This window comes from Pyrgilauda ruficollis, unplaced genomic scaffold (genome assembly GCF_017590135.1).
Source record: "Pyrgilauda ruficollis isolate IOZ18807 unplaced genomic scaffold, ASM1759013v1 scaffold205, whole genome shotgun sequence".
NCBI classification, from domain to species: Eukaryota; Metazoa; Chordata; class Aves; order Passeriformes; family Passeridae; genus Pyrgilauda; species Pyrgilauda ruficollis.
This window is the reverse complement of record NW_024519763.1, coordinates 434,076-461,480: the sequence shown is the minus strand read 5'-3', so window position 1 is coordinate 461,480 and position 27,405 is coordinate 434,076. Positions and strand designations below refer to the sequence as shown.

Sequence of the window (27,405 nt, the reverse complement as noted above, 5' to 3'; positions counted from 1 at the left end):
TCTCTGTTTTGCAAGGTTAAAACTCTGTTTTTCCACTGACCCCACACACTGACCCCAGTGGGATGCTGGAGTCAGGCTGGTCTCTATAAAGAGAGGAGCCACTCCACCCTTCAGGGCTTGCCAGGTATCCTGAAAAATGTCCGAAAAATGTCCAAAAAATGGCAAAAATCCAACTGTGGCAGCACCTTCTTTCCCCTTGCAGGCTGATGCTCCCTGCTGCTGCCTGAACATGCTGCTTTCGTGTCATATCAATACAGAGCTGTTGAGCAGCTTTAATAATGTCATTTTTGCCACTTTTCCCCCCTGGAAGCCCGGAAGAAAGCTCTGTGTGAGTGAGAACAAAGCCCTTACACAACAGAGCATATTCATGGGGAGGGATGATTCAAGCCAAGCTTTGTAATTCCTTAATTATATTTGATGTGACCTAACCCTTGACAATCCTGAGTCTGAGGCTGTCAAACAGGATATGAATATTGTAAAGACTTTTGGACAGTGCCCAGAGCTGAGCTGGATTTTACTGTGTCAGTAAGAAAGTGAAGGAGAGAGGTTTTCTCAGCATTTTTGTCTTTGTAAAACTCACTCCAAAAAATACCAAGAAACCAGTTACTTCTAAAGCATTTTTTAAATTTGACTGGGGAGGGGGTTTCTGTTCCTTACCTGTGTTTTCTTAGTGACCTGGCTTTCCTTTCAGGGCTCAGCAGATTCGTACACGAGCAGACCCTCAGATTCTGATGTCTCTTTGGAAGAGGACAGGGAAGCAATCCGCCAGGAAAGGGAGCAGCAAGCAGCCATCCAGCTGGAGAGGGCCAAGGTGAGTTCTCCCCTCTAAGTCACGGGCCAGCTGCCTTCTGCCTGCAGGTGGAATTCACACTTTCTTTTGAAATACTTTGGCAGTTGAGTCAAAGTATCTGCAGAGAAGGTGTTTGGGGAGTTTAGTGTAAATATTCTCCTCTAAATGGGGATATTCTCCAGGGAGCTGAGCTCTGCTGGCCTGGGTGAAATCATTAGGGCTGAATTTTTATGGATGAGAAGTTCCCAGTGTTTTTTATGTGGTTTTTTTTCTGTTTTTAGTCCAAACCAGTAGCATTTGCTGTCAAGACCAACGTGAGTTACTGTGGGGCTCTGGATGAAGATGTTCCTGTCCCAAGCACTGCCATCTCCTTCGATGCCAAGGACTTCCTCCACATTAAAGAGGTAAAACCCAGCAAAAGGGGATGGGAAAGGGAATCTTTCTACAGGCCAAGGGCTTTGATTTGATCAGCTGAACCATACCCAAGAGGGCACAGTGAGGAGAAGCTGGTTCTTCATCCCTCGTGGAGTTCCTGCACCCTGGGGTGCTTGTCCTGCCCTTCTGGAGCACTTGGTGTTGCCAACATGTTGGAATTTCATCACACAGGAAGGAAATAATACCCTTTAAAGTGGTGGGTTCAGATTCTTTTCATCAGAACCAGTTTGTGATGGATCAGGATGGTGCAGGAGAAAGGGATTCCGTGGAGCACTAAGGATTCCATGGAGCAGCACCAGGTCATGCCAGGTCTTCCAAAAAACACCAGATAGGCTCCCTTCCAGAGAGGAAGTAACACTTAGGATAATGCAGTAAGCAAAGAAAATCCTGAAGAGGACAGATGCAAAAATAAGGGAAAAAATGGGATAAATGAGCCCTGAGTATGGCTTTGGTAGAGAAAATTGCATTTTATTGCATGCTGAGCATATTTTATGCAATTTTTTATCTGAAGTGAGCCCTCCACATTTGCATAACCCCCTGTTGTGCTGTGGATTGGTACAGAGGCTTGCAGCTTGCAAAAGCACTTTTTCATCTCTGCATTTTGGGTTTATTTTGGGGTGTTCAGTGCTCATCTGTGTCTTTCTTTGAACACGTGTTCATCATCACTCCAGAGCACTGATCTCCCTTAGACAGAGCACATTCAGGAGGAAAACACCTGCTGCTGCCCCTCCTCTGGTGCTGGAACAGGGAATTGCTTCACACCCCCTCTCCCTGAGAGGGAAAGGCAGAAAATTCCCTTTTTCCGGTTTTTAATCTTGGTTTTCCTGGACATGGCCACCTTTATTGTCAGGGCACTGACTGAGTTGCACACTCCAAGCTCCTGTCATGCTGCCTTGTACATTTTTCCAGACAAGTGTCCCAAATCCATGTCTTGGCATTCCATCAGTTGTCTCCCAAGGTCTAAAAACCCGGGATCACACTGCCACTGAGCTGGAAACCATCTGGGTACTGGTGTTTGTCAGCTCAGCCTCCCTGGAGCTGGAACTCAGCAGGATTTGGGGAATGGCTCCCCATGCTGCAAAAAGGCTTGGCAGGATTTGTTTTTCAGTGATTCCAGGTTTTGGAATGTTGCTGAGCTGGGTACAAAGTCAGGTCACCCTCTGGCAGGATGGAGCAGAGGCAGTGAGTGAGGAGCTGCTATTTTGAGGCTGTGTCCTGTATGTCTCATCTGTCTCCTCCAAACTATACATTGTGTGCCTGCTTAAAGGATGGAATGGCAACAATTCCTGACAGAGCAGAAGGAATCATGGGCATGGCAACCAGGGGAGGGAACGTGCTCCTCCCACACACAGAGTGACAGAGGGGAGGGGATGACCTAATGCAGATAAATCCTGTGTTCCTCACTGCAGCCTTGGCATTTGTGTGTTCAGGGGCTCTCAGCAGAACCCACACTGGTTTGGGATGGAATGGACCTTAAATGGCCAGGGACATTTCCACTGTCCCAGGCTGCTCCAAGCTCTGTCCAGCCTGGCCTTGGGCACTGCCAGGGATCCAGGGCAGCCACAGCTGCTCTGGGCACCTGTGCCAGGGCCTGCCCGCCCTCCCAGGCAGGAATTCCTCCCCAGAATCCCATCCATCCCTGCCCTCTGGCAGTGGGAGCCATTCCCTTGGTCCTGTCCCTCCATCCTTTGTCCCAGGTCCCTCTGCAGAGGGGCTGATTCTGATCCCATGCCTGGAGGCATCACTCAGAGGTCCATGAAGAAAGATTCCCACGGTCAGGCTGTACCTTTAGAGCCAAAGTGGATCAGGCAGTGCCCTTGGCACTCAGGTTTTGCTGGGATTGGTTTTGTAAAGTCAGACTGGTTTGGGTTGGAAGGGACCTTAAAGCCCATCCAATGCCACCCCCTGCCCTGGGCAGGGACACCTCCCACTGTCCCAGGCTGCCCCAAGCCCTGTCCAGCCTGGCCTGGGACACTGCCAGGGATCCTGGGGACTCCACAGCCTCTCAGTTCACTCATTTCCAGCAGCAGGATGCTGAATCCTGAAGGATTTGTCTGGTTCACAGACTGGAAGTAATTGTGTAACTTAACATACTTCAAATAAAGCTTTGCTCACTGCCACTGTGTGAATCAAAGTCAGAACAGCAGGAGGAATAAATACTTAGTTGGAATGATCAAATCATGGAACCTCTTGCCTAAATATATGTTAAAGAGGATAAAGAGGTTTTTCAGCATATGAGGATTGTATTCCCTTAGTTTTTATTACGTGCTAATATTTATGATTGGGCTAATGTTCAGATATCTGGGTTGATAAAAACCCATTTATTTTTCAGGGCTGATGTTTCAGAGTCATCACCAGGCACTGCTGCACCTTTGACAGCAGGGCCTCGGTGTTTCTGTGTCCCTGCAGGAGCTGAAGTGCTTGCAAATGTGGAGCCAGGAGCAGGGATGATCTCGAAGATGAGATCTCTGTGATGGCTTTTTCCTCGAGGCAGGCAAACAAAACCCATTCACTCGTGCTGCTCTTAATGACTCCAGAGTCAGTAGTGAAAAGCAATGTTTCTTTTGAACACCCAGCTGCCTAATGAAGCAGAACAGAGGAGAGGCTTTTCAGATACTTTTCTTCAAAAGCTCTGCTGCCAGCAGCTACAACAGATCCTTTTCCACTCCAATATCTACCAGGATCTTGCTTTTCATTTTGCCATCATTAGGGACAGACCAGACTTTCAATAAAGCAGAAGAATATATGTTACTAAAGGTCAATGAAAAAATGCTATGCTTTAGGTATATATTGAAGTTTCTTCCTAAAGGTGAATTTTTCTTCATCTGTCATAACCTGTTAATAACATTCCTACAAATACCTGGAGAGGAGGAAGGGAAAGTGGTGATCTTTTGTCTAGACCATTAAATATGACAAGCAATATTTGATGGGAAGCTGGAGGTGTTATTTTTATGTTTGCTGCTGGGAGGTTGTGTGGTGGCCTCAGCTCAAAGAAATGGGTTCTGCTCATTAAATCAGCCTTGAAATTAAATCAGCAAGGGACAGGATGAGGGGAAACAGCCTCGGTGCTCTGCTCTCACACATGAGCCTGGTTCATTATCCAGAGTGGAGTTAAGGAGTGTGGGTAACTGTTGGGAAGGATGAAAGTTTGACAAGAAAGTCTCACAGATGTGTGTGCTTGGCAGAAAGCTCTCTGATGCAGAACCTGAGAACGAAATAGAGATGGAAGCAAGTTGTGATCTAGAAGAATTACAGATGTGTAAATTGAGGATTGCTGAGCCAGTCTTGCTGGACAGCTAAGAAGGCAAAGGTTATGTCAGGTTGGAAAGAGGCTTTATGACTTTGAGCAAAGGATAAGCTGACCACAAACAAAAAGATGTTTTTACCAACAGAAAGATACCACAGGCAAACAAGACATGTTGGTGTGGCAAGTAGAGAAAAGGTTTAAGAATTTCCGCTGCAAGAAAACTAAAAAACAACTTTAAGCTTAAACTGTAACACATTAACTCGTGTGATTGGATAGTATTGACCATAATATGTTAATGATAGTAGTCATGATAGGCTGTAGGTAAAAGTAAAGGTATAGAAGTATTAAGATGCTCAGCAAAGAAAAGTGTATAATGCAATGAAACCAAAATCAAAGGGTCCCCAGGCCTGCCTGCAGCTGGAGCTGACAGCTGTAGGCGTGGCTCTGTCCCCCACGACCCTGCACTGCTGTAACACCTCGGAGGGAATTTGGGAGCTGGAGTGGGCAGGAGCCTTGCTGTGTTGCAGAAGTACAACAACGACTGGTGGATAGGGAGGCTGGTGAAGGAGGGCTGCGAGATCGGCTTCATCCCGAGCCCGCTGCGCCTGGAGAACATCCGCATCCAGCAGGAGCAGAAGAGGGGCCGCTTCCACGGAGGGTGAGCACGCCTGGCCTTTGCAAAGCCCCTCAAATCCTTCCTCAGCCCGGGCAGTATCTCCAAAGGTCACCGCTGCTGCTTTATTGCAGGGCGTTTGCAGCGTTGGGTTTGGGATCCCGGTGGGAGTACGGATTTGCGGGGAGCGGGAGATGTCGGTGATGAGAAACAAAAATGGGTTTGACTTCAGGGAAGAGCAGTGAGGGATAATGATAGGAGTTCCTGAGAGTTTTGTCTGCCTGTGGCCTTAAGTCAGCTTGGGTTCAAAGTCTCCCAGATTTTTCCCAGCTTTTCTTAGGTTGTGGGTTTTTTCTTCCTTTTTTTTTTTTTTTTTTTTCCTTTTCTCTCCATTTTGGCCCAAACCAGACTTTGTAAGATCAGCTTTGCCATCCTTTATTCTTCATCTTCCAGCCTGAGGTTTTTGAATCTCCACCCTGCCAGACCTGGAGATTGCAAATCCCTGGGAAAAGATCTGGGAGATAAACCTGGGAAATGCTTTCAGAATGGTTGAACAGCATCCAAATTTCTTCTACAATTTTTGACACAGCTTCAGGGGCAGCCAGGGGATCTCAATATACAGAGAAATTACTGAGTTCAGTGATATGCTCCTGGATTTTATGATAAAATTCCATATTATAATGATAAAACATTTAATATTTAGCTTTTATAGTTAGAGTCATTTATGCTTGTATGACCTTGTGATTCCTCATGGGACAATTCCTCCCCAAAACCTGCCACGTTTTGGGGTGCCTGGTGTTAATGGGGGTCTTTCTGCTGCTGCAGGAAATCCAGTGGCAATTCTTCTTCAAGCCTTGGAGAGATGGTTTCTGGCACATTTCGAGCCACACCTACAGCCACAGGTAAGACAGGATTTATTCAAGGAAACCCTTGCTAATAATTCTGTTTAGAAACCCTACATGAGAAATGCAGGTTGTCCCCTTTGCTGAGTTACTGAGATGTTTTCCAGCGAAGTGTTTGCATGCACAGGGGAGGAGGACAGCTATTCCCAGCCTGCAGGAGTTGCTGAGGGCTGGGAAAAGTCCTTGGGAACATTGGCAGCTCCCCAATTTAATGCACAGATTGCCCAGTTAAATGTATATAATGCTCAGTTTAATGCACAGAATGCCCAGCTTAATGCACAGATTGCCCAGTTAATATATAGAATTACCAGTTTAATGCACACATTTCCTAGTTAATATATAGAATGCCCAGTTTAATGCACAGATTTCCCAGTTAATATATGTAATGCCCAGTTTAATGCACAGATTTCCCAGTTAATATATATAATGCCCAGTTTAATGCACAGATTTCCCAGTTAATATATATAATGCCCAGTTTAATGCACAGATTTCCCAGTTAATATATAGAATGCCCAGTTTAATGCACAGATTTCCCAGTTAATATATGTAATGCCCAGTTTAATGCACAGATTGCCCAGTTAATATATGTAATGCCCAGTTTAATGCACAGATTGCCCACTTTGGTCAGGCCTGAGCAGAGGGAGGTGCTCAGACAGAAATCAAAGTGCTTTGGCAAAGGGATTTCTGGTCGCCTGGGTGTGTTTTAACCAAGTTCTCATTTGGTCTTCTAGCAAAACAGAAACAAAAAGTGGTAAGTAATGCTTTTGTTTCCATTTGATTTCCTCCTAGTTCATAATTGCCAGGATTTCCCTATGGGTTTGTTTGACTGATGATCTGAAGGGTTGTTTTTTCCCTCTAGACAGAACACATTCCCCCCTATGATGTAGTGCCATCAATGAGACCTGTGGTGTTGGTGGGCCCATCACTCAAAGGCTATGAGGTATGGACTGAGGTGTTTGCAATTAATTCAACTTTCATTATCTCTGATCATCCTCAGTAATTCTCTGTGTGGCTCAGTGCAACTGGTTTATGATAATTTCAAGTGATTTGGCTTAAATAATCACCAAAATGTTCTGTAAGAGCTAAGAGTTACTTCTGACTTGTACTGTTTTAAGCACAGTGCAAATCCATTCTTTTCAATGCACTCATTCCTGATTAAATCAAGTAAAAAAGAGAATTTGTGTCTGCTACAAGAAGTCAAATTAATGAGCTGGACTCTACACAGGAAAAATGTTCATCAAACCAGCCCATGCTTTGAACTTAATTAGCAAAACATTGGAAGGAGCTTCCTTGTTGTTCTCCTTTTTTCACTTTACTAATAAATTCAACTATTTTGCAAAGAAACTTTTAACCCTCCTAAAAGATTGCCCAGGTGGGAGTGGGCAGGATAACGTGCCCAGATAACCAGGACAGCCTTTTTTAGGCTGCTGCAGGTTCAAGTGAGCATTTACCATGTGCTAAAACAAGCAGAGCCTTTTAGCAGGGCAATTCAGGGAGCTCAACCATCTGGGAAGTGCTGAACCAGGAACTAAATGAACATAAAATCAAAGGTACACTTCATTAAGCTTAATTAATGTTGTCAGTAATGTATAGGATATTATTAAACATATTGGAATGGTTCTTTTTGGGAGGTGACAGGCCTGGCATAATGCAGTGTTCTGGCATTGTTTTTAGTGAGAGTGACTGAAGGTGCAGCTCAGCAGAGCAGGTACTTCATGTTCTGCTCTCTGCCTTTTAATTTGATGGGGAAGTTTTTTGACAGGAGTAAATTCCCTCTGTGCTGCACCACAGATCAATTTACCTCAGGAGTTTGGAGGGAGAGAGGCTGTTTGTCCATAGAAACCTCTTCAAATCTGCCACCCTGTCTCTTTTTTTTGAATAGAACAACACCAAACACAACACCTTGAACATACAAACGTGTGGAAATGGTAACACAGAATATTAAATTCAATAACAAAAATTCTTGATCATATTTGGGGTGATTTATTTTGACTGTTTTTCCTGGCTAAATGCTGAAGGATTCAGATGGAAAGAGGGAAATAAACTGGCAGAGAGGCCTGGGGGCTTTGATGAAGCTGCTGCCTGGCCTGGCAGGTAATAATTGTCAGCCTGAGCTGTCCTGCAAAGCACAAGGAGCTGCTCAGAAATCAGAGGGCAGAGATGGCAGCTCAGCTGTGTTGCCAGGCCCAGCAGTGGGAGCAGCCCATTTTTCTGCTGTCACCCCTCTGTGAGAGCAGTGCCCAGCAGGACAGCTCTCCTCCCTGGGCTTTGCAGCCCACTGTAGCAGTGCCCAGAGCCCTGCCCAGCACACATCCCCGTGGCTGTGCCCTGCTGTGAGTCTGGGAGCAGTGCTGGATGTGCAGGGCTGAGGAGTGCTCAGGGCAGGAGCACACCCAGGGACAGCTCTGCACCCGGGGCAGTGAGTCAGGAAACTCCCAGGGAATTATTGCTGTGGCAGGACGTGGCACTGGGATGGTTCTGCCCAGCAAGGGTGTGGATTGTTGGCTGTATCCCTGCCTTCTACTCACCTCTTTCCTTCCTTTTGGCTTCTTTCTCTCCCTGTCCATCCCCCTGCTCAATCTTCTCCCCTCTGCCAAGGTGACAGACATGATGCAGAAAGCTCTCTTTGACTTCCTGAAGCACAGGTTTGATGGGAGGTGAGAAACTCTGTCCTTCTCATGCTGCTTTGCCCATGTGTTACTAACATTTCAGTCAATTATTTTCTTTTTTTCATGCCAGAGGGTTTGCTGCATGATCAAAGCTGATTTTCTGGCTTTGTGTCACCACTGAAGAGTGGGACACAGCTCAAGTGTTACTAGGGGTGCACATGTCTGCATTTCTGCCATGGCTGGGCTAGGATTTCTTAGTTTAACACAAGAATTCTGTCTCAGTGTCTTCCCAACACCTCAGAAAAATCAGCTCTAAAATATTCCTTATATAAGATTTTATTTTGACTGCCTTAAGTAGGCAAAAATACTGAAAAGGGTGGTTGGAAGAAGGAAATGCTGAGAAATAAAGCACAGAAAAACAATTCTAAGGGTTCATTTCAGCTGGAGCATTTCCTGGTGAGCTGTAGAGGATAATTTGGATTTCCTTGCTAGGAGCACTGGCTTGGTCCATGGCATCACCTCAGTCCTTGTAGGTGTCTGCTGCATCTTTGGGATGTTCTGCCCTTCCCAGTGAGTTCAGGATATTCCAGCTGGGAAAAGAGGCTGTTCTGGTAGCACATAACACAGCCAGGTTTGAAATACCCAAACCACCAGGGAGGGGAAAATGATGTTCTGTAGAAGAGCTGGAGCGGGATTTATGGATTTTAGGAGCGAGGAGGTGGCAGTGCTGAACTGATCCCTAAACAGCTCAGAGAGAACATTTAATGATCAACTTCTGTGCAAAGTCTCTCCTCTCCTGCCCTGTCCCGAGCTGCTCAGCTCAAGTGATTTTCTGGAAGTCCTAATTCCATCAGCAGTATTGGCAGCTGGATCAGGTGGGAGTGTGAAATTTCAGCAGTGGAGAGCTCAGTGCCACCAGCAGCCTGAGACCATTGATTTTAGCTCTGAGGAACTCAGGAAAAAGCTGCTTCTTGGTCCTTCTGCCAACTTTCATGGCTTTGTGGTCTTTCTCCTCCCTCCCTTTTCTTTCTTCTTTCTTTCTTTCCATCTCTTCTGCAGTTCTGGGAGAGGTCCACGTTACCAAGGAAGGAGCTGAGTGCCCATGGAAGAGCCTTTCCAGAGGCATCAGAGAGACCTGACTCCTTCCCTGCCTCTGAATTCCCTTGGCTTTGCCAGCTCCTTCCTTTGTACCTGCAACCTCCCCTGCTGGCCAGTGAGCCCAAGACCCACAGTCCATTCATTTCTGTTTTAAACTCATTTTTACTTTTGGCCTCCACTGTCTGCATTTATTTATGTATTATGCAGAAAAATGACTGCACTTTTTAACCCTGCAGCTGAAAATTCCACTTACAGCTGCATAAATCTTAGGTTCTGTGCAGAAGCTGCTGGTCATTCCCAGGTTGCTTTCTTTCCATTTTTCCTGGCTCCTTGGCTCATCCCAGGCCTCTAACTGGATTTTTTACATGAAGGCATCGTGTGGTCCTTGCTTTGTAACATTTTGTGTCTTTCTAACTCACTGACAGATGAAGTAAATAAATCACCTGCCTTAAGTTGAAGAGGTGCAGTGAAGTTAAACTTGAGTTCAGGCAGCCCAGAGAGCTCCACTTCCTTCCCTCCTGCTCATCCCAGCCCCTGGCACAGCTCCCTGTCAGCTGGGCTGGGTTTACTCCTGGTGTAACTCTGAGGAAGTGCTGCTACATTGCAGCTCCCTTGTTCTGGGTGCCCCAAGCCTCACATAACTCACAGCATTTATGGCACTGTGTAAATTCATGCAGGAGATGAGTGAGCTGGGAGAAGGAAAGTTAATTAATGCACTAAGGAGAATAGCAGGAGCTGCATCCCAGGGCTCAGGGAATAGGAAATACATCCCAGTCACCCAGCACTTCTGTTCATTTGTTCTTTAATGATGCCATAACTCATCTGGAAACGTGCCTGAGCGTGTTGGGTTGTGTTTGCCCTTTGGAATGGGCTGTGGCTGTGGAAAATGGGCTGTGGAAATCCCACTCCTGTGTTTGTGTGTGCTGTGTGTGCAGGATATCCATAACCAGAGTGACAGCTGACATCTCCCTGGCCAAGAGGTCTGTGCTCAACAACCCCAGCAAGAGGGCCATCATTGAGCGCTCCAACACCAGGTCCAGCCTAGGTAAGGCCCTGGCACAGCTGCAATCAGGCTGTGCTTACACACAGGGGGGCAGGACACGAGTCCAGCCTTCCAGTCTGAGCTGGAAGGACCCACAGGATCGTGGATCCAGCTCCTGGCCCTGCACAGACACCCCAAAATCCCACCCTGAGCATCCCTGGAGCGCTGTCCAAACCCTCCTGGAGCTCTGGGGCCATGCCATTCCCTGGGGAGCCTGGGCAGTGCCAGCACCCTCTGGGGGAGAGCCTTTCCCTGATCTCCAATGTACAGTAAAATGCTGTAGACCCATTTAAATCTGCACCCTGACCCTGCAGTGGTGCAGATTTAAATGTGTCTACAGCATTTTACTGCATAATCCTGAGCTGGCCTCTCAGCTCCTCCTCCTTCCCAGCCCTGTGCTTTTAATTCCACATCACAAGGAGCCAAAGAGCTTGCACTTGTCCAGCCAAGGAAATGTCATTCCTGACCCTGGGACCAGTTTTGTGATTAATTTTGAGCAGTTACAGCTGAATTTTGCTGTCTGGCTGTGAGACTTTGGGTCCTGCCCTCTGCTCAGTGTCAGGACTGCTGGGGAACGGTGACCTGAGCAATTTTTATGTGGACTCCATGATCTTGGATTTCCAACCTTGATAGTTCTGTGATTGTGTGATTCTTTCTTGCACAAGGGTGGAAATTAATGTGTATCACATGCATTCCAACATGCTGCTCTCTGGGACACCTTCCCAGGATGTAAGAGGAGTTGGATTTGGTAAAAAAACAAAAACAAATTCCAAATCTCTGCCATCCTGAGTGACTGCTTGCACTAGAGGTACAGGTAACAGGTTATTTTATGGCAATGCTATCAATTCACATGTGGAGTCTGTGACAGTAAGTGGGTGAGGACATTTTTATCACAGAGGTTTCAACTGCTTTGTTTTCCTTTGCAGCTGAAGTGCAGAGTGAGATTGAAAGAATCTTTGAGCTGGCCAGGTCCTTACAGCTGGTTGTCCTGGATGCAGACACTATAAATCACCCTGCACAGCTTATCAAGACATCTCTAGCACCAATTATTGTCCATGTGAAGGTGTCCTCTCCAAAGGTAATTCCTCACCTTGAGATCCAGGAGGGAGCTGGAGGGCAGGGTGGGAATGGCCAGTGTGGAATCTGCACCTGAAAAGGAGAAAAAGTGACATAATGTACTGCTGGTGTGCTACAGTCCATCCAGCAATCCAGATAATTCTGTATAAATACAATTTTCATGCTTCTCTGTTGTCACAAATAACTTAGGACTTAAAGGAGGATAAAGCAGAAATGCGTTTGAAATTTTTCAAGGGCTCAAACATGATCCAGAGGGAAATGTTCCCAGTTCTCAGAAGGGTTATCAGAAAGGTTTGGGATATTCAAGGGCAATATTTTATGGAGAGCTTCTGCCCTTGGTAATCCCTCAGGGGGATGTCAGGCTGGGCTTTAGGGAGATGAATGATCCTTAAACTCACCTTTTGCTCTTTCCTCCTGGCAGGTCCTGCAGCGACTGATCAAGTCCAGAGGGAAGTCACAAAGCAAACACTTGAATGTCCAGTTGGTGGCAGCTGACAAACTTGCACAATGCCCACCAGTAAGTACAGAGGAGAGGCTGAAGAACTCCTGCTTTGTGGAATTCTGATGATTCCTGCTCTGCTGATCCCTGTGCAGAGCTGGGTCCATCCATTATCAATCCCTGGTGGTGCTCACACGGCCCTGCACTCGTGAGACACAAAGTGCTGCAGACTTTCATCCTGGTTATCTCCTGCCCAGGGTTTGTTTTGCTCTTTGGCAGGGTGACAGGGCAGGAATGACGTGGAGGGGACAACAAATCTGTTCATTAGCAAATTACATCATCTGTGGAGCTGCAGCTCCCAGAGGGACAAAGTCTGGTTTGGAGAGGCCTGCCCTCACTGCACAGGGAGTGTGTGGAAAGGGAAAGGGAAAGGGGAGTGTGCAGGCATGTGAGCCCTGCTCCTGATCCTGCAGGCCATCCAGTCACCTCACCAGAGCACAGCCACGGCTCTCCCAGCTCCTGATCAAAGATCTGCCCCTCTCCCGGAGTCCAGAATTCCTGCTGATGGAGCAGAGGCCTGCAGGGCTCATGGGGGAGGCTCTGCAGGGGTTTGGACAGGGCAGCTCAAACTTGCTTTTAGTTTTGAAAGCCACGCCTGGTTTCTGGGACAGAGGCAGTGGAAATGGACTTGGATGTGGCTTTGTGTGGGATCTCTGTGGGATATTGGGATGGGAGTGCAGAGTGCAGAGGTACCAGGGCAGTGACAGCCTCTCTGGGCAGCCTGTTGTTCTGCAGAGCTCAGCTGTGTTACATTTCCCACGTGGAGTCTTTTGCTGAGTTGTGATCTCTTAAAATGCTGCTGGGTTATTCCTGTGAGCCATCCAGGTGCCACTAACCCAACCAGAACTGTAACTGTCCTGGTAAAACACATCCCTTCCCAACTCCTGATCCCTGTAAAGCACATCCCTTCCCAACTCCTGATCCCTGTAAAACACATCCCTTCCCAACTCCTGGTCCCTGTAAGACACATCCCTTCCTAATTCCTGATCCCTGTAAAGCACATCCCTTCCCAACTCCTGATCCCTGTAAAACACATCCTTTCCCAACTCCTGATCCCTGTAAAACACATCCCTTCCCAACTCCTGATCCCTGTAAAACACATCCCTTCCCAACTCCTGATCCCTGTAAAACACATCCCTTCCCAACTCCTGATCCCTGTAAAACACATCCCTTCCCAACTCCTGATCCCTGTAAAACACATCCCTTCCCAACTCCTGGTCCCTGTAAGACACATCCCTTCCCAACTCCTGATCCCTGTAAAGCACATCCCTTCCCAACTCCTGATCCCTGTAAAACACATCCCTTCCTAATTCCTGATCCCTGTAAAACACATCCCTTCCTAATTCCTGATCCCTCTAAAACACATCCCTTCCCAACTCCTGATCCCTCTAAAACACATCCCTTCCCAACTCCTGATCCCTGTAAAACACATCCCTTCCCAACTCCTGATCCCTGTAAAGCACATCCCTTCCCAACTCCTGATCCCTGTAAAACACATCCCTTCCTAATTCCTGATCCCTGTAAAACACATCCCTTCCTAATTCCTGATCCCTGTAAAACACATCCCTTCCCAACTCCTGATCCCTGTAAAACACATCCCTTCCCAACTCCTGATCCCTGTAAAACACATCCCTTCCCAACTCCTGGTCCCTGTAAGACACATCCCTTCCCAACTCCTGATCCCTGTAAGACACATCCTTTCCCAACTCCTGATCCCTGTAAGACACATCCCTTCCCAGCTGCTGTTGGTGTGAGCTGAGGAGTGGAGTGCAGCTGCCCTGTTTGTGGTGTTTGCCCTGAGCTCACACACAGAGCAGCGCTGTGCACTCTGTGCTGTGTCAAAGGTGTTTCCTCTGGCACCCACACACACAGCCCTGGGGGTTCCACAGCCTTTTTTTGCCCTTTATGCAGTGGTTTCCTCTTACTCAGCTTCACTTCGCTCGCATCAGCTGAAATGAGAGAAGTCACCAGAGGAGCTGAGGCTGCCCCATCCTCTGGAAGTGCCCCAGGCCAGGCTGGAAAGGGTTTGAAGCACCCTGGGATAGTGGAAGGTATCCCTGCCCGTGGCAGGGGGTGGATGAGATGTTTTTTAAGTCCCTTCCAACTCATGGGATTCCCAGATTTCATGAAATAATCTATGTGGGGTGCATTGTGGCACTGGGATTGTCCATCCCCAGATTTACTGAACTGTTCCTCAACACTCGGGCCAGAAATTGAATTCCAGTGCTGAAGGCAACCAGGTGAGGCCTCACCTGGATCAGAAAAGCCTCTCCAAATGTCAGAGGCCCAGGTTTCAGCCTTGAACCCAGCCCTGCCCAGGAGCTGCTCACAGACCAGCTCAGCACTTTGCACTGGTGATGGGGAGGCAGTGAGTGCTGACTTTGAGCTCTCCCAGCGAGCTGACAGTCTGGCTTGGCTTGAAATTAAAGTTGGCCCACGGTTTAATTCAGTAAAAGTTCACTGCTAAGAGCAAAGGCACTGCTCCCTCTCTACTGCTCATCCCTTTTGCAGCTCAGATTCCTGCAAGAGGAGAATTTGGAGCGTTGGTTTAAAGGGAAGGTCCTTGCACAGGATGCAGTCCTCACTCTGAGAGCCAGCCATAAGGAATGAGCTGGTGCTGCATGTCTAGACATTGTAAAAATAGCTGTAAAAATAGCTGGGCATATTTGAGCTCAGGAACTGCTTTCATTATTAATTCCTTGCTAATCTGCCCCTGATGCTGCTCCAGCCAGCGTTGGGCACTGCAGGGCTCCAGGAATATTGCAGGACACAGGAACATTGCAGGGCACAGGAATACTGCAGGACACAGGAATATTGCAGGGCTCCAGGAACACTGCAGGACTCCAGGAACATTGCAGGACTCCAGGAACATTGCAGGACTCCAGGAACATTGCAGGACTCCAGGAACATTGCAGTGTTTAATTTCAGTCTTCTCCAAAGCAAAATATACATAAGCAAACCACATTTTTTAAAATTTCTAATTTAACTGTGTTTTAATTGATAACTTCTTCCACAAGGGAGTGATAGACTGAGATGTGTGGTGCATCAACATGTGGGTGAATAGCAAAAGAGTAAAAGCAGTAAATAAAGAGAAGAGCAAAAGAAGAGCAAGAAACACTGAACTGGACCAAGGGATGCAGTGTTAGGAATGTTCTGATTAGAAGGAAACTCCTCCTTGCTGGCTGAGGAGGAAATTTTTCTCTGCCATGCTGGGAAGAGAGAATAAATGAAAAAAAAAAAAAAAGAAGAAAAACTGCTTTATTATTTTAAATCTTATTCTGAGAGCTGTAAAAACAAGTGGAAGAGAGCTGCCTGTGGTTGATGCTGGTTGCCCTTTACACCCACAGCACCTGCACTTATTTTCCATTTCCTGAGCTGTTCTCACAGTATTTTGCAAAGTTAAGATTAGAGATGAGATAGGAAGTTGAACTGCTGAAAATAGGGTTGTGTTTCTCTCGAGGGGCTCTGCTGGTTCTGGCAGGTTGGAGGACAGGCAGGGATGGAGGTGGTTTCAGCCAGCACATGGAGGAGGTGTCTGGAGAATTCCCTGAGGCAGGAATGCTGCTGCTGTCAGGACTGCTGCTGCCTTCTCTGCTGTGGGAATGGTTTTAGGGGCATCAGCACTGGAAATAAATAAATAAATTGAAGAGTTTTGTGCCCAGAAACAAAACAGGGCTCATGCAACACTCAGGGGCAGTGTCCAGTGACTCCTGAAGGCTCTTGGTCACCTCCTGGACACTCTTGTACCATTTTCTTTTCTAGACACAGAGCCATGGAATGGTTTTGGGTGGAAGGGACCTCAGACCTCATCCCGTGCCACTCCTTGCCATGGGCAGGGACACTTTGCACTGTGCCAGGCTGCTCCAAGCCCTGTCTAACCTGGCCTTGGGCACTGCCCGGGATCCAGGGGCAGCCCCAGCTGCTCTGGGAGCTCCATTCCAGAGGCAGGAATTCCTCCCGTGTCCCATCTCTCCGTGCTGTGTTGCGGTGTGCATCCATGCCCCCTGTCCCTCTCCCGCCCCGATTCCCGCTGAACATCTCCGAGGCTCGGTGCGGGCGTTTGCCTCCGCGGTGTCCCCGGCCGTGACTGCGCTGTGTCCCTGTGCCCAGGACATGTTTGACGTGATCCTGGACGAGAACCAGCTGGAGGACGCCTGCGAGCACCTGGCCGAGTACCTGGAGGCCTACTGGAGAGCCACGCACGCGTCCGGCGCGGCGCCCGTCACCCCGCTGCTGGGCAGGAGCCTGGCCCCCGCCGCCCTGGCCCCGTACCCCGCTGCCATCTCCGGCCTGCAGGTAGGAACGGGCCCCCGGGCTGCCAGCCCTGCCGCCCACCGGGGTGCAGCCAGGGAGGAGGCAGCTCCTCAGCCCAGGGCTGGGCGCTGGGAATGCTCTGCCTTTAGTGGGAAGTGTGATAACTGTGCGTTTCCTAGCCAGGAGGCAGCTCTGTTATGATGCCTTTATTCTGCCTTCGTAACTTTACCAAACCTTGTGGGTCAAAAATCTTGTTCTTTGAGTGTGAATAAAAGATAATTTATTTTTTTTTTTTTTTTACCCGTTGAAAAAAATTGTGACCCTTTTTTTCCACAGGGATAGCTCAGACTCGGCTGAACTTTGACACTTCAATCGTGGCATGTAAATAGTCCTTAATGAGAAGTACGTGCTTTATTAAGTTTGAAACCAGAAAATGTTTGGGGCTAATAACTGGGAATGCTTGAGGGGCTCAGGATTGCAGGGAGCTTTAAATCCTGCAAGTTTCAGTGTGTGTGGGACTCTAGGAGTGTCACTTGCTAATGTACGTCAGAAATAGAACTGAACAAATGACATTTAATGAATAATTCACCTGACAAATGTAACAAATGTCTGCTCTGCTTGTGGAGTGTCTGGAAGCAGGTAACAGCTTTGGAGGAAATGACTGTTGTTTGGTGTTTTCAGTTAACATCCAGCTGGCTTTGCTGTGAAGGTGCTTAATTCCTGCACTCACCTTTCTAAAGCCCTGCTTGGTTTTATTGGGACCAGCAAGTCACTGTCTCCTGAGTGGCTGAATGCACAAGCACTGTTCTGTTACTGATAATAACATGCACATGTAAACTGTTGTTTCCATTTTCCACTTGCCTTAAAATTTCAGTTTTCCATCCCTTCATGCCAATAAAATACCATCTGCAGAACTTTCACCTCTTCAGTTTCATTTTGAGAACTGGGTGTATCCACAGAATTTTTTTCAGGCATTTATTTCTCTCTGATCAATGGACACCAGCAATAACTGTGAAATGTTGCTCCATTTACTTAGGGAAAACTCACACTGAAGATGAAAATCACCCCTGTGCAGTGGGCTGGCTGAAGGTATGCATCACTTAATCCCCACTTCACCCGAATTCCAAAGGGTTTCGGTGGGATCAATGGTGCTGGTGCTCTGCAGAGGGGTAAATTTCTCCCATGGAGTGATCCATGCCCAACAGAGCTGCAGGTTTTCCGTGCCACCAGGGTTCAGGCCCTGCTGTTTTCCATGGGTATCTCACAGTAAGGACTTCCACCATCCCTGATGCCCACGAGGAGGTTTTATGCTCATTCAAACCTTTGAAGGATTTGCATCAGCTTTCACTGTGATCACGTGTGTGGTAATTAAAAGCCACTCAGGCTAATTAAACTAGCAAAGGTGCTTGTGGTGCAGGAAGATTTGATATTCTTCTGCCCTTGATACCTCGGGGACTGAAAAGCAAAAGCCCAAAGGCTACATTGCAGTGAGCCTGATAGAGGTGTGCTGGGACAGGCTGTCCCTGCTTCACCAAATCCAGATTTGGGAGACTCCCATTTCTACCTGGCTGTGGGCTGGACTTTGGTTTACTGAGAACTGAAAGTTCTGCCTGAGCTCCTGACTCATGGAGGTCATGAGGGTCACGTTCTGTGGCACAGATCCAGAGCAGTCAGAGAGGGCACAGGTGGCAGTGCTGGCTCTGCCACACCTGATCCTTGGGAACGGCCTTCCTTAAAGGAAGAGCTCGAGGCTGAGCTCAGGGGGAAGAGTAAATCTGATCTTTGCTTAGAAAAATACTTACTGCTCTGAGAAGCTGTGGCCGCCCCTGGATCTCTGGAAGTGTCCCAGGCCAGGCTGGACAGGGCTTGGAGCAGAAGGTTGTCCCTGCCCATGGCAAGGGAAGGAATTAGGTGATCCTCAATTTCCCATCCAACCCAAACCATCCTGGGATTGTCTAACTCCTTGGCACCAGTCGTTTGCCTCTGTGACTGGTTAGCTCTAAACACATCTAGTCTAATTTCAGTGCATGGATTCAAATCCTGTAGCTCAGGTTTTGGGAGATGTGTTCCTTAGGCTCCAGGGCACTGGGGTTTCAGGTCCATTCCTGCAGTCATCCCAATCACACAGCAGGATCAAAAGTTACCTGGGCCATCAGATCCATGTGTACCCAGCCCAGGCATGTCCCGTGCTGACACCCTGGGAGCCCAGCAGCAGCCCTGGGATGAGCACACAGCCAGAGAAGCAGGAGGGTTCCAGGAAAGCAGCAGGATGCAGCCCCAGAGGTGAATTCCCACAGGGGAGGCAGAGGGGTGAGCACAGAGTTAAAGCTGCAGTTGATGAGGGGGTTATACATCCAAACTGCATTTGTGTCAGATAAACACAAGGATAATTCATCATGGAATCAAGGAACCACAGAATGGTTTGGGTTGGATGGGATCTTAAAGCCCATCCATGGGCAGGGACACCTCCCACTGTCCCAGGCTGCTCCAAGCCCCATCCAGCCTGGCCTTGGGCACTGCCAGGGATCCAGGGACAGCCCCAGCTGCTCTGGGCACCCTGTGCCAGGGCCTGCCCACCCTCCCAGCCAGGAATTCCCAATCTCCCATCCATCCATCCCTGCCCTCTGGCAGTGGGAGCCATTCCCTGGGTCCTGTCCCTCCATCCTTGTCCCCAGTCCCTCTCCAGCTCTCCTGGAGCTCCTTCAGGCCCTGCCAGGGGCTCTGAGCTCTCCCTGGAGCCTTCCCTTCTCCAGGTGAACACCGCCATCTCTCCCAGCCTGCCTTTAATTTCTGAAGCCCTTTTCCATAATCCCCACTAACTCCTGGTGCTCTGAGGAGAACGGGGATCCCCTGCAGGAGTTCTCCCCAGTACCTGGGGCTGAGGTTGCACAGGGGCCCCTCGCTCAGGGCCCCTCTCCAGGAGTCTCCCTGGCAGCACCAACCCCGAGCTGTAAGCACACACCCCCTGCTCCATCCCTGCCCCAGGCACAGCAGCCTTGGACATCAATTATTCAGGAAAACAGTCACCAGGCAGAGGCTGTAGCAGCAGGAGGAAGGTTTTACATCCCAGAGAGCAGGGGCTGGAGTTTCAGCACAGAGTTTGTCCTGAGAGATGGGTGCTGATGCTCCTGAGAGGTTTAATGTGTGGTGAAAGCAAACAAAACACTTGTTTTAAGCTATTTCTTCACCGTGCCGTTAGCCGGCAAAAAAAAACGAACTAATTTTGTTCATGTGACAAATGATGGGCATTGTCATTATGGGAACGTGAGGAGAGCAAAGGCTTCTAATTAATAAATTATCTTAGGAAGGGATTTTCTGTCAACAAATTTAAATACTGTGCTTCAGTTGAAAGAATTTATTATCCAGTGATTTTAGCCTGCCCTTGGCTGCCTGCTGAGCAGCCCATCATTGGTTTGGTCATAGGAAGGGTTTTAAATGAGGCCCAGAGCTGCACCTTTAAAAACAACCCAAGCAAACATCTTCAGATGTTTTCCAAAACCACAGAAACGGACACTTAGACATTCCCTAAGCAGAGTAGCAGCGTGAATGTTCTGTTCCTGATCAGAGAAAAGTGATAAATGCTGACTACATCAGCTCACTTTTCATGCTCGGTGTAATACTCAGCAGGGCGAGCTTCCCGCTCCAGGAACCGGAGCTGGCCCGCTCCCGGCCCTGCAGCAGCCGTGGAAAAATGAGAGCCAGGAGCTGCTGGAAGGGCTGGGCTGGGCTGGGCAGAGCTGAGCTGGGGCAGCCCTGGGGTGGGCACTAACTCTGCCTTCTTTGGCCCCCGCAGAGCCAGCGCGGGAGGCACGGCGGCCACTCCGCGGAGAACTCTCCCCTCGAGCGGCGCAGCCTCATGACCTCCGACGAGAACTACCACAACGAGAGGGCTCGCAAGAGCAGGAACCGCCTGTCTTCCAGTTCCCAGCACAGCCGAGAGCACTATCCCCTCGTGGAGGAGGAATTCCCTGACCCCTACCAGGACTCGTACAAACCCCACCGCACCCGCGGCTCCCCCGGCGGGTACAGCCACGACTCACGGCACCGGCTCTGAGCCCTGGGGAGTCACAGCATCCGGCCCGTGGTACCTTGCCATGACGTAGCTAGGAGTAACAATTAGATCATGTTAATTTGGCAGGTGTGACGGTGACACCGCGGTTGCACTCTGCTGTCATTGATGTTTAATTAGGGGGCAGCAAAACCCAGCCCGGCCCTTCCGTTTCTGCCCGATCATAGAGGTTGTTTTTGGGATTCTTTTTGGGTTTAATACAGCGTTTGCATTTATAGCCATATTTTTTTCTTGTCCTTAGGTATTAGACACATCCGTTTGTAATTTTGGGTACTTATCGAGGCACTTATAAAATAATTTCCTGTGCTGGAAATTCCAAATGACCAGTTCCAGTTGGAACCAATTTATAAACCAATTCCTGTTGGAATTTGGGTGAATTGACTGGAAAGTCGACGTGAGCATGTTGGGAAAAAACAAACACGAAGAAAAATCTGAAAATTACAAACCACTGCAAGTCAGAAAGTCAGCTCCAGTATTTGTTTGCTGGGAGCTCAATTTCCATTTCAGGTTAGAGTAAAAGGATTTATTCTAACGATTTCTTTCCAGAATGGCTTTTTCAGACAAACCAAATGTAAACTCTCGAGAGTGCCAAATATCCCAAATTATTGCAGCAGTTACAAAACACTTTCCAGTTCCAAATTATTTTTAGACCTGGCATGAATGTTGCAGCCAAATGATTCTTGAGTTCAGCCAGTCCTGACAGTTTTGTTGGGACCAGCAGGGAGGAGCTGCGACAGGAGACGGGAAGTAGGGACAGGAAAAGGAACAAACTCCATCGTTTGTGTGCTTGGGGGTTGGGAATAGTCTTTATTTTTTCCCACTCTTTTACCTGAATACAGCTAGAAGTCCCAAAATGGAACAGGAGTATAGAGACATCAGATTTTTCTCCCATTTTTATCCTGCTTTTTAAATGGAAAACAATCCCTTCCTCTGACCCCGTGTGTAAAGTCTCCCCACATCTCAGTACCCCGAGTAGCTGCCCACATGTTCCATCCTCCCAAATCCACCTCTGAATGTCTGACATTCCAGCAGCGCACAAGAACTCTGCAGAAGATCCATTCCAGCCATGGAATCCAAGGGGAGGGAGTGGGCTTAACCAGTCACCAGTGACAGACATTTCAAACAACATCTCGGTCAGAATTGCAATAAAAAGGGAACACCAGACAAAAATCTGCTCCCAGGGAAGTCGTGGAGCTGATTCCAAGCTTTGGATTCCAAGAGCTATGATAAATCCTTGGAGATATTGCTGCCTTACTTCCTACCAATCATTTCTTTCACCTGCTGAGTCTTGAGTTCCTTCCGAGAGCTGAATTCCTGTGGCTGCACCTTGTGTTTTACACCATCAGTGAAGCCTTAGATCCCATGGGATTGAAAATTGACCCCCATTGCCCATTTTGTACGACCACTGACATCTGCCAGCAGAGCCTCCCGAAATTCCCACCGCACACATTCCCTGGAATTCACACAGTTTTGCTGAACATGCATTTGTTTATGCAGGTTCATGTCACAGCTATTTTTTTCTTCCCAAAATAAGGATCATTAGCTTTTTTATTTGCTTGTTTTCCTCCCAAAGCCTGCTGAACCCAGGCTTTGAAAGCATGTAGCACTACAGGAATTTCTGGAATATTCTGGTTTCTTCTGCATCCTGGACCAGCTGGCAAAGCCCACTGGTATTTCCAGCATCCTGGAGTCTCATTATCCTCTTGAAGTTACTGGGAAAAGCAATCCATGTCCTTTGTGGGACACCCAAACCCACACCCATCCCCAGCAGCATTAAAAGGTGGCAGACACCTGATTAATTAATCATTTATTTTAATGACTCCACTGCCTAACAGGCAGCTGCAGCACCGCTGGGCGATCCCAGTGGAGCAGTTACCAAGGGAAACGTGGAAATCTCTGCATCCACTGGAGTCCCAGAGTTCTGGATGGATCTGCCAGAGCTGATCCTGCCTGCTCTGTGGCAGGAGCTGGCACTGGCAGCTCCTGCAGGATTGTGTGCTGCAGCACAGGGGAGCATCCTCCAGGAAGTTCTCCAGCCCTTTTTCCTTGTCCAGCACACAGAAAGGACAAAGGAGGCCTTGGGCAACCCCTTCTTCTCTGAGCTTTCCTCCTTCCTGATTGCAGGGGAGCTGTAGAGCCCTGGGCAGCAGCTGCTTCTCTTTATTCTGCACTAGATTAGGGATCAGCTCGTTAACTGCTTGAGGAGATTTGCATATTTGCATATTTGACAGAGATTTCCTAGAGCCTTTTGGAGCCTTGTTTTCAGTCTTCCATGTCACCCCAGGCCAGGGAAGGATCCCCAGCCACCACACTCTGCACAATCCATCACCTGAACATCTTAAGTGCCAAAACAACTTGGGTTTGACAAAAACAACCTTGGGAGGGAAGCCAGGGATGTCCTGAGGTCCTTTATTCTGTGTGGTTAAGCTGCCTCGACTCCTGGGTGTCCTGAGTTTCTCCCAGAGCCCATTCCATTGTGATCAAAGGAGCCAGGGGCCCTACAGGTCTCCCTCCTTGCTGGGGTGTTGAATTCTGTGAAAAGAGATATTCTTGAAGTACAAATACACCAGCCAGGCTGGGAGACTCTTCATTTACTGCAGAGCCTGTGGACAGGGTTTGTTTGAAGAAGGGATTTCTGTTCAGGACACAGTAAGGAGTGAAAGCTGTGCTGGGGGTCAGGATTGGTAATTCCTGGTGGGATTCCAGCCCTGCTGAGCAGCTCTCTGGTGGTTTAGTTGAAATTAAGGAGTGCATGTGTTCCTGCCTGAAGCAATCCAGCCTCATTGTCTAGTCCTCACATCATTTCTTCTTGTTAAAATAATACTGAAGACCAGAGCTCTGTTCTCAGCTCTGGCAGGGACAGAGGGTTTAGAAATGTTTATAAAACTGGGATTTTTTTTTTTTAAGTTGTGTTGTTACCCAAGTTTCTCATTCAGATACTTTGGGATTAACAAGGATTTAGCCAATCAAGGTGATAACAACAATCTCTGAAGAGAAAATTCAGCACATATTTATGTTTGGGAATCAATTATTTTAATTGTTAACCTTTGCATTACAAATACTTTCTCCCTGGAGTTGTATTTAACATGTACAGATTCTTTTCCTGATGCCAAACATTTCTCCCATGGGATGTGCAAGTCACAGCTGCTGATGTTTGTAACTTCACTTTGATGCCAAATCTTCTGAATTCAGTTTGGTCTCAACACCACAGAATTCCCTGGAGCATCCAGACTCTCCTGTCTTTACTGACTACACCATTCCAAAACAATATTATTCCTGTTGTTCACAGCACACTGATTTGGGTAAGTCAGGGGTTCTGACACTCCTTTTTTCTTTAATAATCCATTAAATGTGTCCTCTGCTGTATTTTCTTTCACAGGTTCAGTACTTCTGAAACTTGTCCTTGATCCCACATTCCTGATTTTTTTTTTTTTTAAGGCAAAATAATTGGAGACTACACATGACAAAATCAGAAGCATATTTTATAAAATGCCATTTATACAAACCTGGGTTTGCTCCTAGAAATGTGCATTTTAAAATCAGGTTCTGTTACCCCTGTTGGTGCCAGTCCAGGTTGGGATCCATGGGATTCTGCTGCCATGTATTTTGCTGGAGTTGCCTCTCATTCCCTCAAATATTAGTCCTACAAAGGCTGCAGGGTCCTGTAATGCAGCCAGGCTTAACTCTGGGGAAATGGACTTTAAATGATCCTAAAAGAGAGTGTGGTGTTGTTTTAAGAGGCATTTGAATAACCTTGGTGAGGTTGTTACCAAGCCCAGCTTATTTTATATAGAAAAATAAAGGCTTATCTTTAAAAAAAAAGGGAAATTTTAATAAGCTTGTAAGGAATTAACTCAGAGAAAGAGGTGACAATGCCATTTAGGAGTGAAAGTGCAGATTTCTTTCAGTGTGTGTGGAATCCACTCAAGAAGTCAGGAGAAATATTGTGATTAGAATTTGGGGAGGAGGTGGAATCATTTCTGATGCTAACGAGTGTCACTCCTTTATTCCTTTGGAACCAGCAGCCTTGGCTTGGTCTCAGGATGGTTTATGGACCTGCCTCGGGAATTTGGGAAACCAAATTCCTTGGCAGTGACACCAACTCCTGTCTGGTCCAAGAGCAAGGTCTGCCCAGCAATGGCACCTCCTGATCCTCCCCTGCCTTACCGATATTGCCTGAAAACCAAGCTGAATTAGCTGGGACATCCCCGTGTTGAATCTGCTCTGCAGCAGAGGATCCACAGAGCTCAGAGTTCTCTCTTCTGCCAGCGGTGTGAAAACAGAGCAAGGGAAAAGAAGCACATTTGTAATAGCACAAATTTACAGTAATTCCACTCCTGCATCTGGCACCGTGGGTTTGGAACCAAGGGGGAGATTTCTGATCCAGCATCAGTGGATTTATTGCATTTTTGATCTGTTTACTCGCTGCCTGATACTTCAGCAGTTGATTTTGGCATTTTGCACATGGGATTGATTTTTCAATAACTTCTATCCCTTCCATGTGAATTAATTAATGACAACAAAAAGAACCTTTTCAACTCGCAAAGCCCACTGCATTCATTTCTGCTGATTTCCTCCTGGAAGCTGAAATCACATGAATAACTTTAATTTTGGCCAATGTGTAGATCTGGGATGTGACTGGTGAAGCCCAAGGTCGGGAATGAAACACTCCCAGGAAGTGTTTGTGGGGATGCACAGCTTGGAGAGGGGAGGGAAGAGTCACAGCACCCCAAATTCCCAAGAATTCCCTGCAAACCTGAAGGGAGGTGAGGTTAAGGAACTGTGTGTGGGCCCAGGTGAGTTTGGGATTGGGACACACCTGACTGATTCCCTCCTGGGCCAGACAGGGAGAGTCAGGCCAGCAAAATGCAGATTGTGTGCAAGCAGAGCGGGGAGAACGTCGGGATCTGCCATTCCAACTGCACACTCCAGACCTTGGGCTTCTCACATCCTGGAAAATCTCTGTTTCTCAGCCAAACTGGTTCCCAGGGAGAGCCTGGCAGCGCTGCCTCGCTGGGAGCCAGTTCAGAGCCACACTGGTGAAGACATTACTGCCTTTACCGGGACAGAGCCACCCCAAATTTGTGTTTTCTGCTGATTTTCCCTTTGTTTTGCCCTCTAGACCCCGTGTGTGTAGCACCTGACCAGGCATGTGGGTACCATATACTATGCAATGTGTACAGTGGTGCATGCTCTGCTCTCCCTCTGCTTTTAGTGGCTTTCAAAGAAAACTACAAAAATTGGAAAAAATTTTAAAAAAAAAGGAAAAAAAAAAAAAAAGTGGTGTTATTTTTGTGACCAGGATCATGCAGACTGCATGCCCATAGTATCCTCATTTCTATGGATTCGTTTTCTGGAATTTAGATGTACAAAGATGAACTGCATTACAATAACTTTTCTACAATAAATGAACAAAACTATCAAGCGTTTAAAAGTCTGTCCAGTCTCTTTGTGTCCTGCACTAAGATTGGGAAAATGCTCGGGAGAAACCCGGAGTCCTGTGGCATTTTTGCTGTTTGCCAATAGTTTTTGGCAGCAGCCTCACGTGTTGCGTTTTTAGGAAAATTTAATGAGGTTCTGAAGACGGAGATGCATCTGCTCTGCGAAATAAATGATGTTTATTTTTGTAATGAGCTTAAATAGTTGCGACCCAGAAGTACAAAAATACAGATAATTCCTGCTGATCCAGCAGGGAATGAGGTACTGGCAGCCAACTGCTCCTTTGAAGGATTCTCAGGAATGTTCAGGGGTTTGGAGCTGGTCCTTGGTGGGATCTCCTGGATTGTTCCTAGGCAGGAACAAGGGGCAGAATGATGGGAGAGATGAAAGACTGGATAAATAAAAGATAATTAATAGTTCATCACCAATGGTGACGGCTGGAAAAGACCTCCAAGGCCATCGAGTCCAACTGTGACTGATCCCCGCCTGAGTGCCACCTCCAGCCGTTTGTGGTATCTTGGAAAACCAAAAGCATTGGAAGATGCTGCCTCTGGCAGAGAGTTCCAGTCTCCTCTTCCCAAAAAGGAGCAACAGGAACCAGAACCTCCCGGAGATGCTGTGAGCACCCAAACCTTGCCTTGGAGGGACGGGAGCACGTTGGCCAGGTGAGCTGCTCGAGCATTTGCACCCCTCAGGCAGATCTAAAGCTCTTAAAATTCTGTTCAATGGGGTTGTCTTGGCTGTGGCTTCAAAACCAGATCTCAGCACGTGAGCTTTCACCTGAGCTGTTGATGAGAAGCAGGAGGGTCTTCAAATAAATATAACTGAGCAAAAAAAATGCTTTTTGTGTGTTATCGTATCATCCTAGGGGTTGAAATTTCTTAAACTGCTTAAGTTGTCTGTGTCGACATGGGGCAGTGCTGGGAATGGCTGGACTCAGATATCTGGGAGGCCTTTTCCAACCTCAGCCATCCCATATTCTCTCCGTTTGGGTTTTTTCCTGCACAGAAGCATTCCCATGGTGAAATCCTTCTGTCGGCATTCGAAGCACTTCCCCAGCACGCACTCCCTGACCCTGTCTGTGCTACAGCTGGAACAAACCGTACGCGACCCGAAAAACCCTCCCAGACTTCCAGGAGGGAATTGCAGCACAAGACCCAAAAAACCCCTCCCAGATTTCCAGGAGGGAATTGCGAGGCTGTACCAGCCCTGCCCACTGGAATGCTTTCCTAGAAAGCTTCCAGCAGCACTGGGGAGCTCAGCTTAGCCCATAAAAAACAGCAGTACGATCCAGGTTCAAGCAGGCTGCGCTAGGACAAAACCCAAACAAA

General features: G+C 47.7%; 1 protein-coding gene across 1 annotated transcript in view; it reads left to right on the top strand.

Moving 5' to 3' along the window:
• Positions 1 to 24,089, top strand: part of CACNB4 (calcium voltage-gated channel auxiliary subunit beta 4) — a 48,851-nt gene extending 24,762 nt beyond the window's left edge. Inside the window, exons 2-15 of the mRNA XM_041467320.1 lie at positions 692 to 811; positions 1,072 to 1,194; positions 5,000 to 5,130; positions 5,911 to 5,987; positions 6,719 to 6,738; positions 6,847 to 6,927; positions 8,586 to 8,644; positions 10,630 to 10,739; positions 11,663 to 11,814; positions 12,235 to 12,330; positions 16,423 to 16,608; positions 16,903 to 16,968; positions 17,603 to 17,655; positions 20,360 to 24,089. Of these exons, the coding sequence (XP_041323254.1) occupies positions 692 to 811; positions 1,072 to 1,194; positions 5,000 to 5,130; positions 5,911 to 5,987; positions 6,719 to 6,738; positions 6,847 to 6,927; positions 8,586 to 8,644; positions 10,630 to 10,739; positions 11,663 to 11,814; positions 12,235 to 12,330; positions 16,423 to 16,608; positions 16,903 to 16,908 (1,161 nt within the window). The 3' untranslated portion in view covers positions 16,909 to 16,968; positions 17,603 to 17,655; positions 20,360 to 24,089. The remainder of the gene's footprint in view (positions 1 to 691; positions 812 to 1,071; positions 1,195 to 4,999; positions 5,131 to 5,910; positions 5,988 to 6,718; positions 6,739 to 6,846; positions 6,928 to 8,585; positions 8,645 to 10,629; positions 10,740 to 11,662; positions 11,815 to 12,234; positions 12,331 to 16,422; positions 16,609 to 16,902; positions 16,969 to 17,602; positions 17,656 to 20,359) is intronic.
• Positions 24,090 to 27,405: the final 3,316 nt, after the last annotated feature.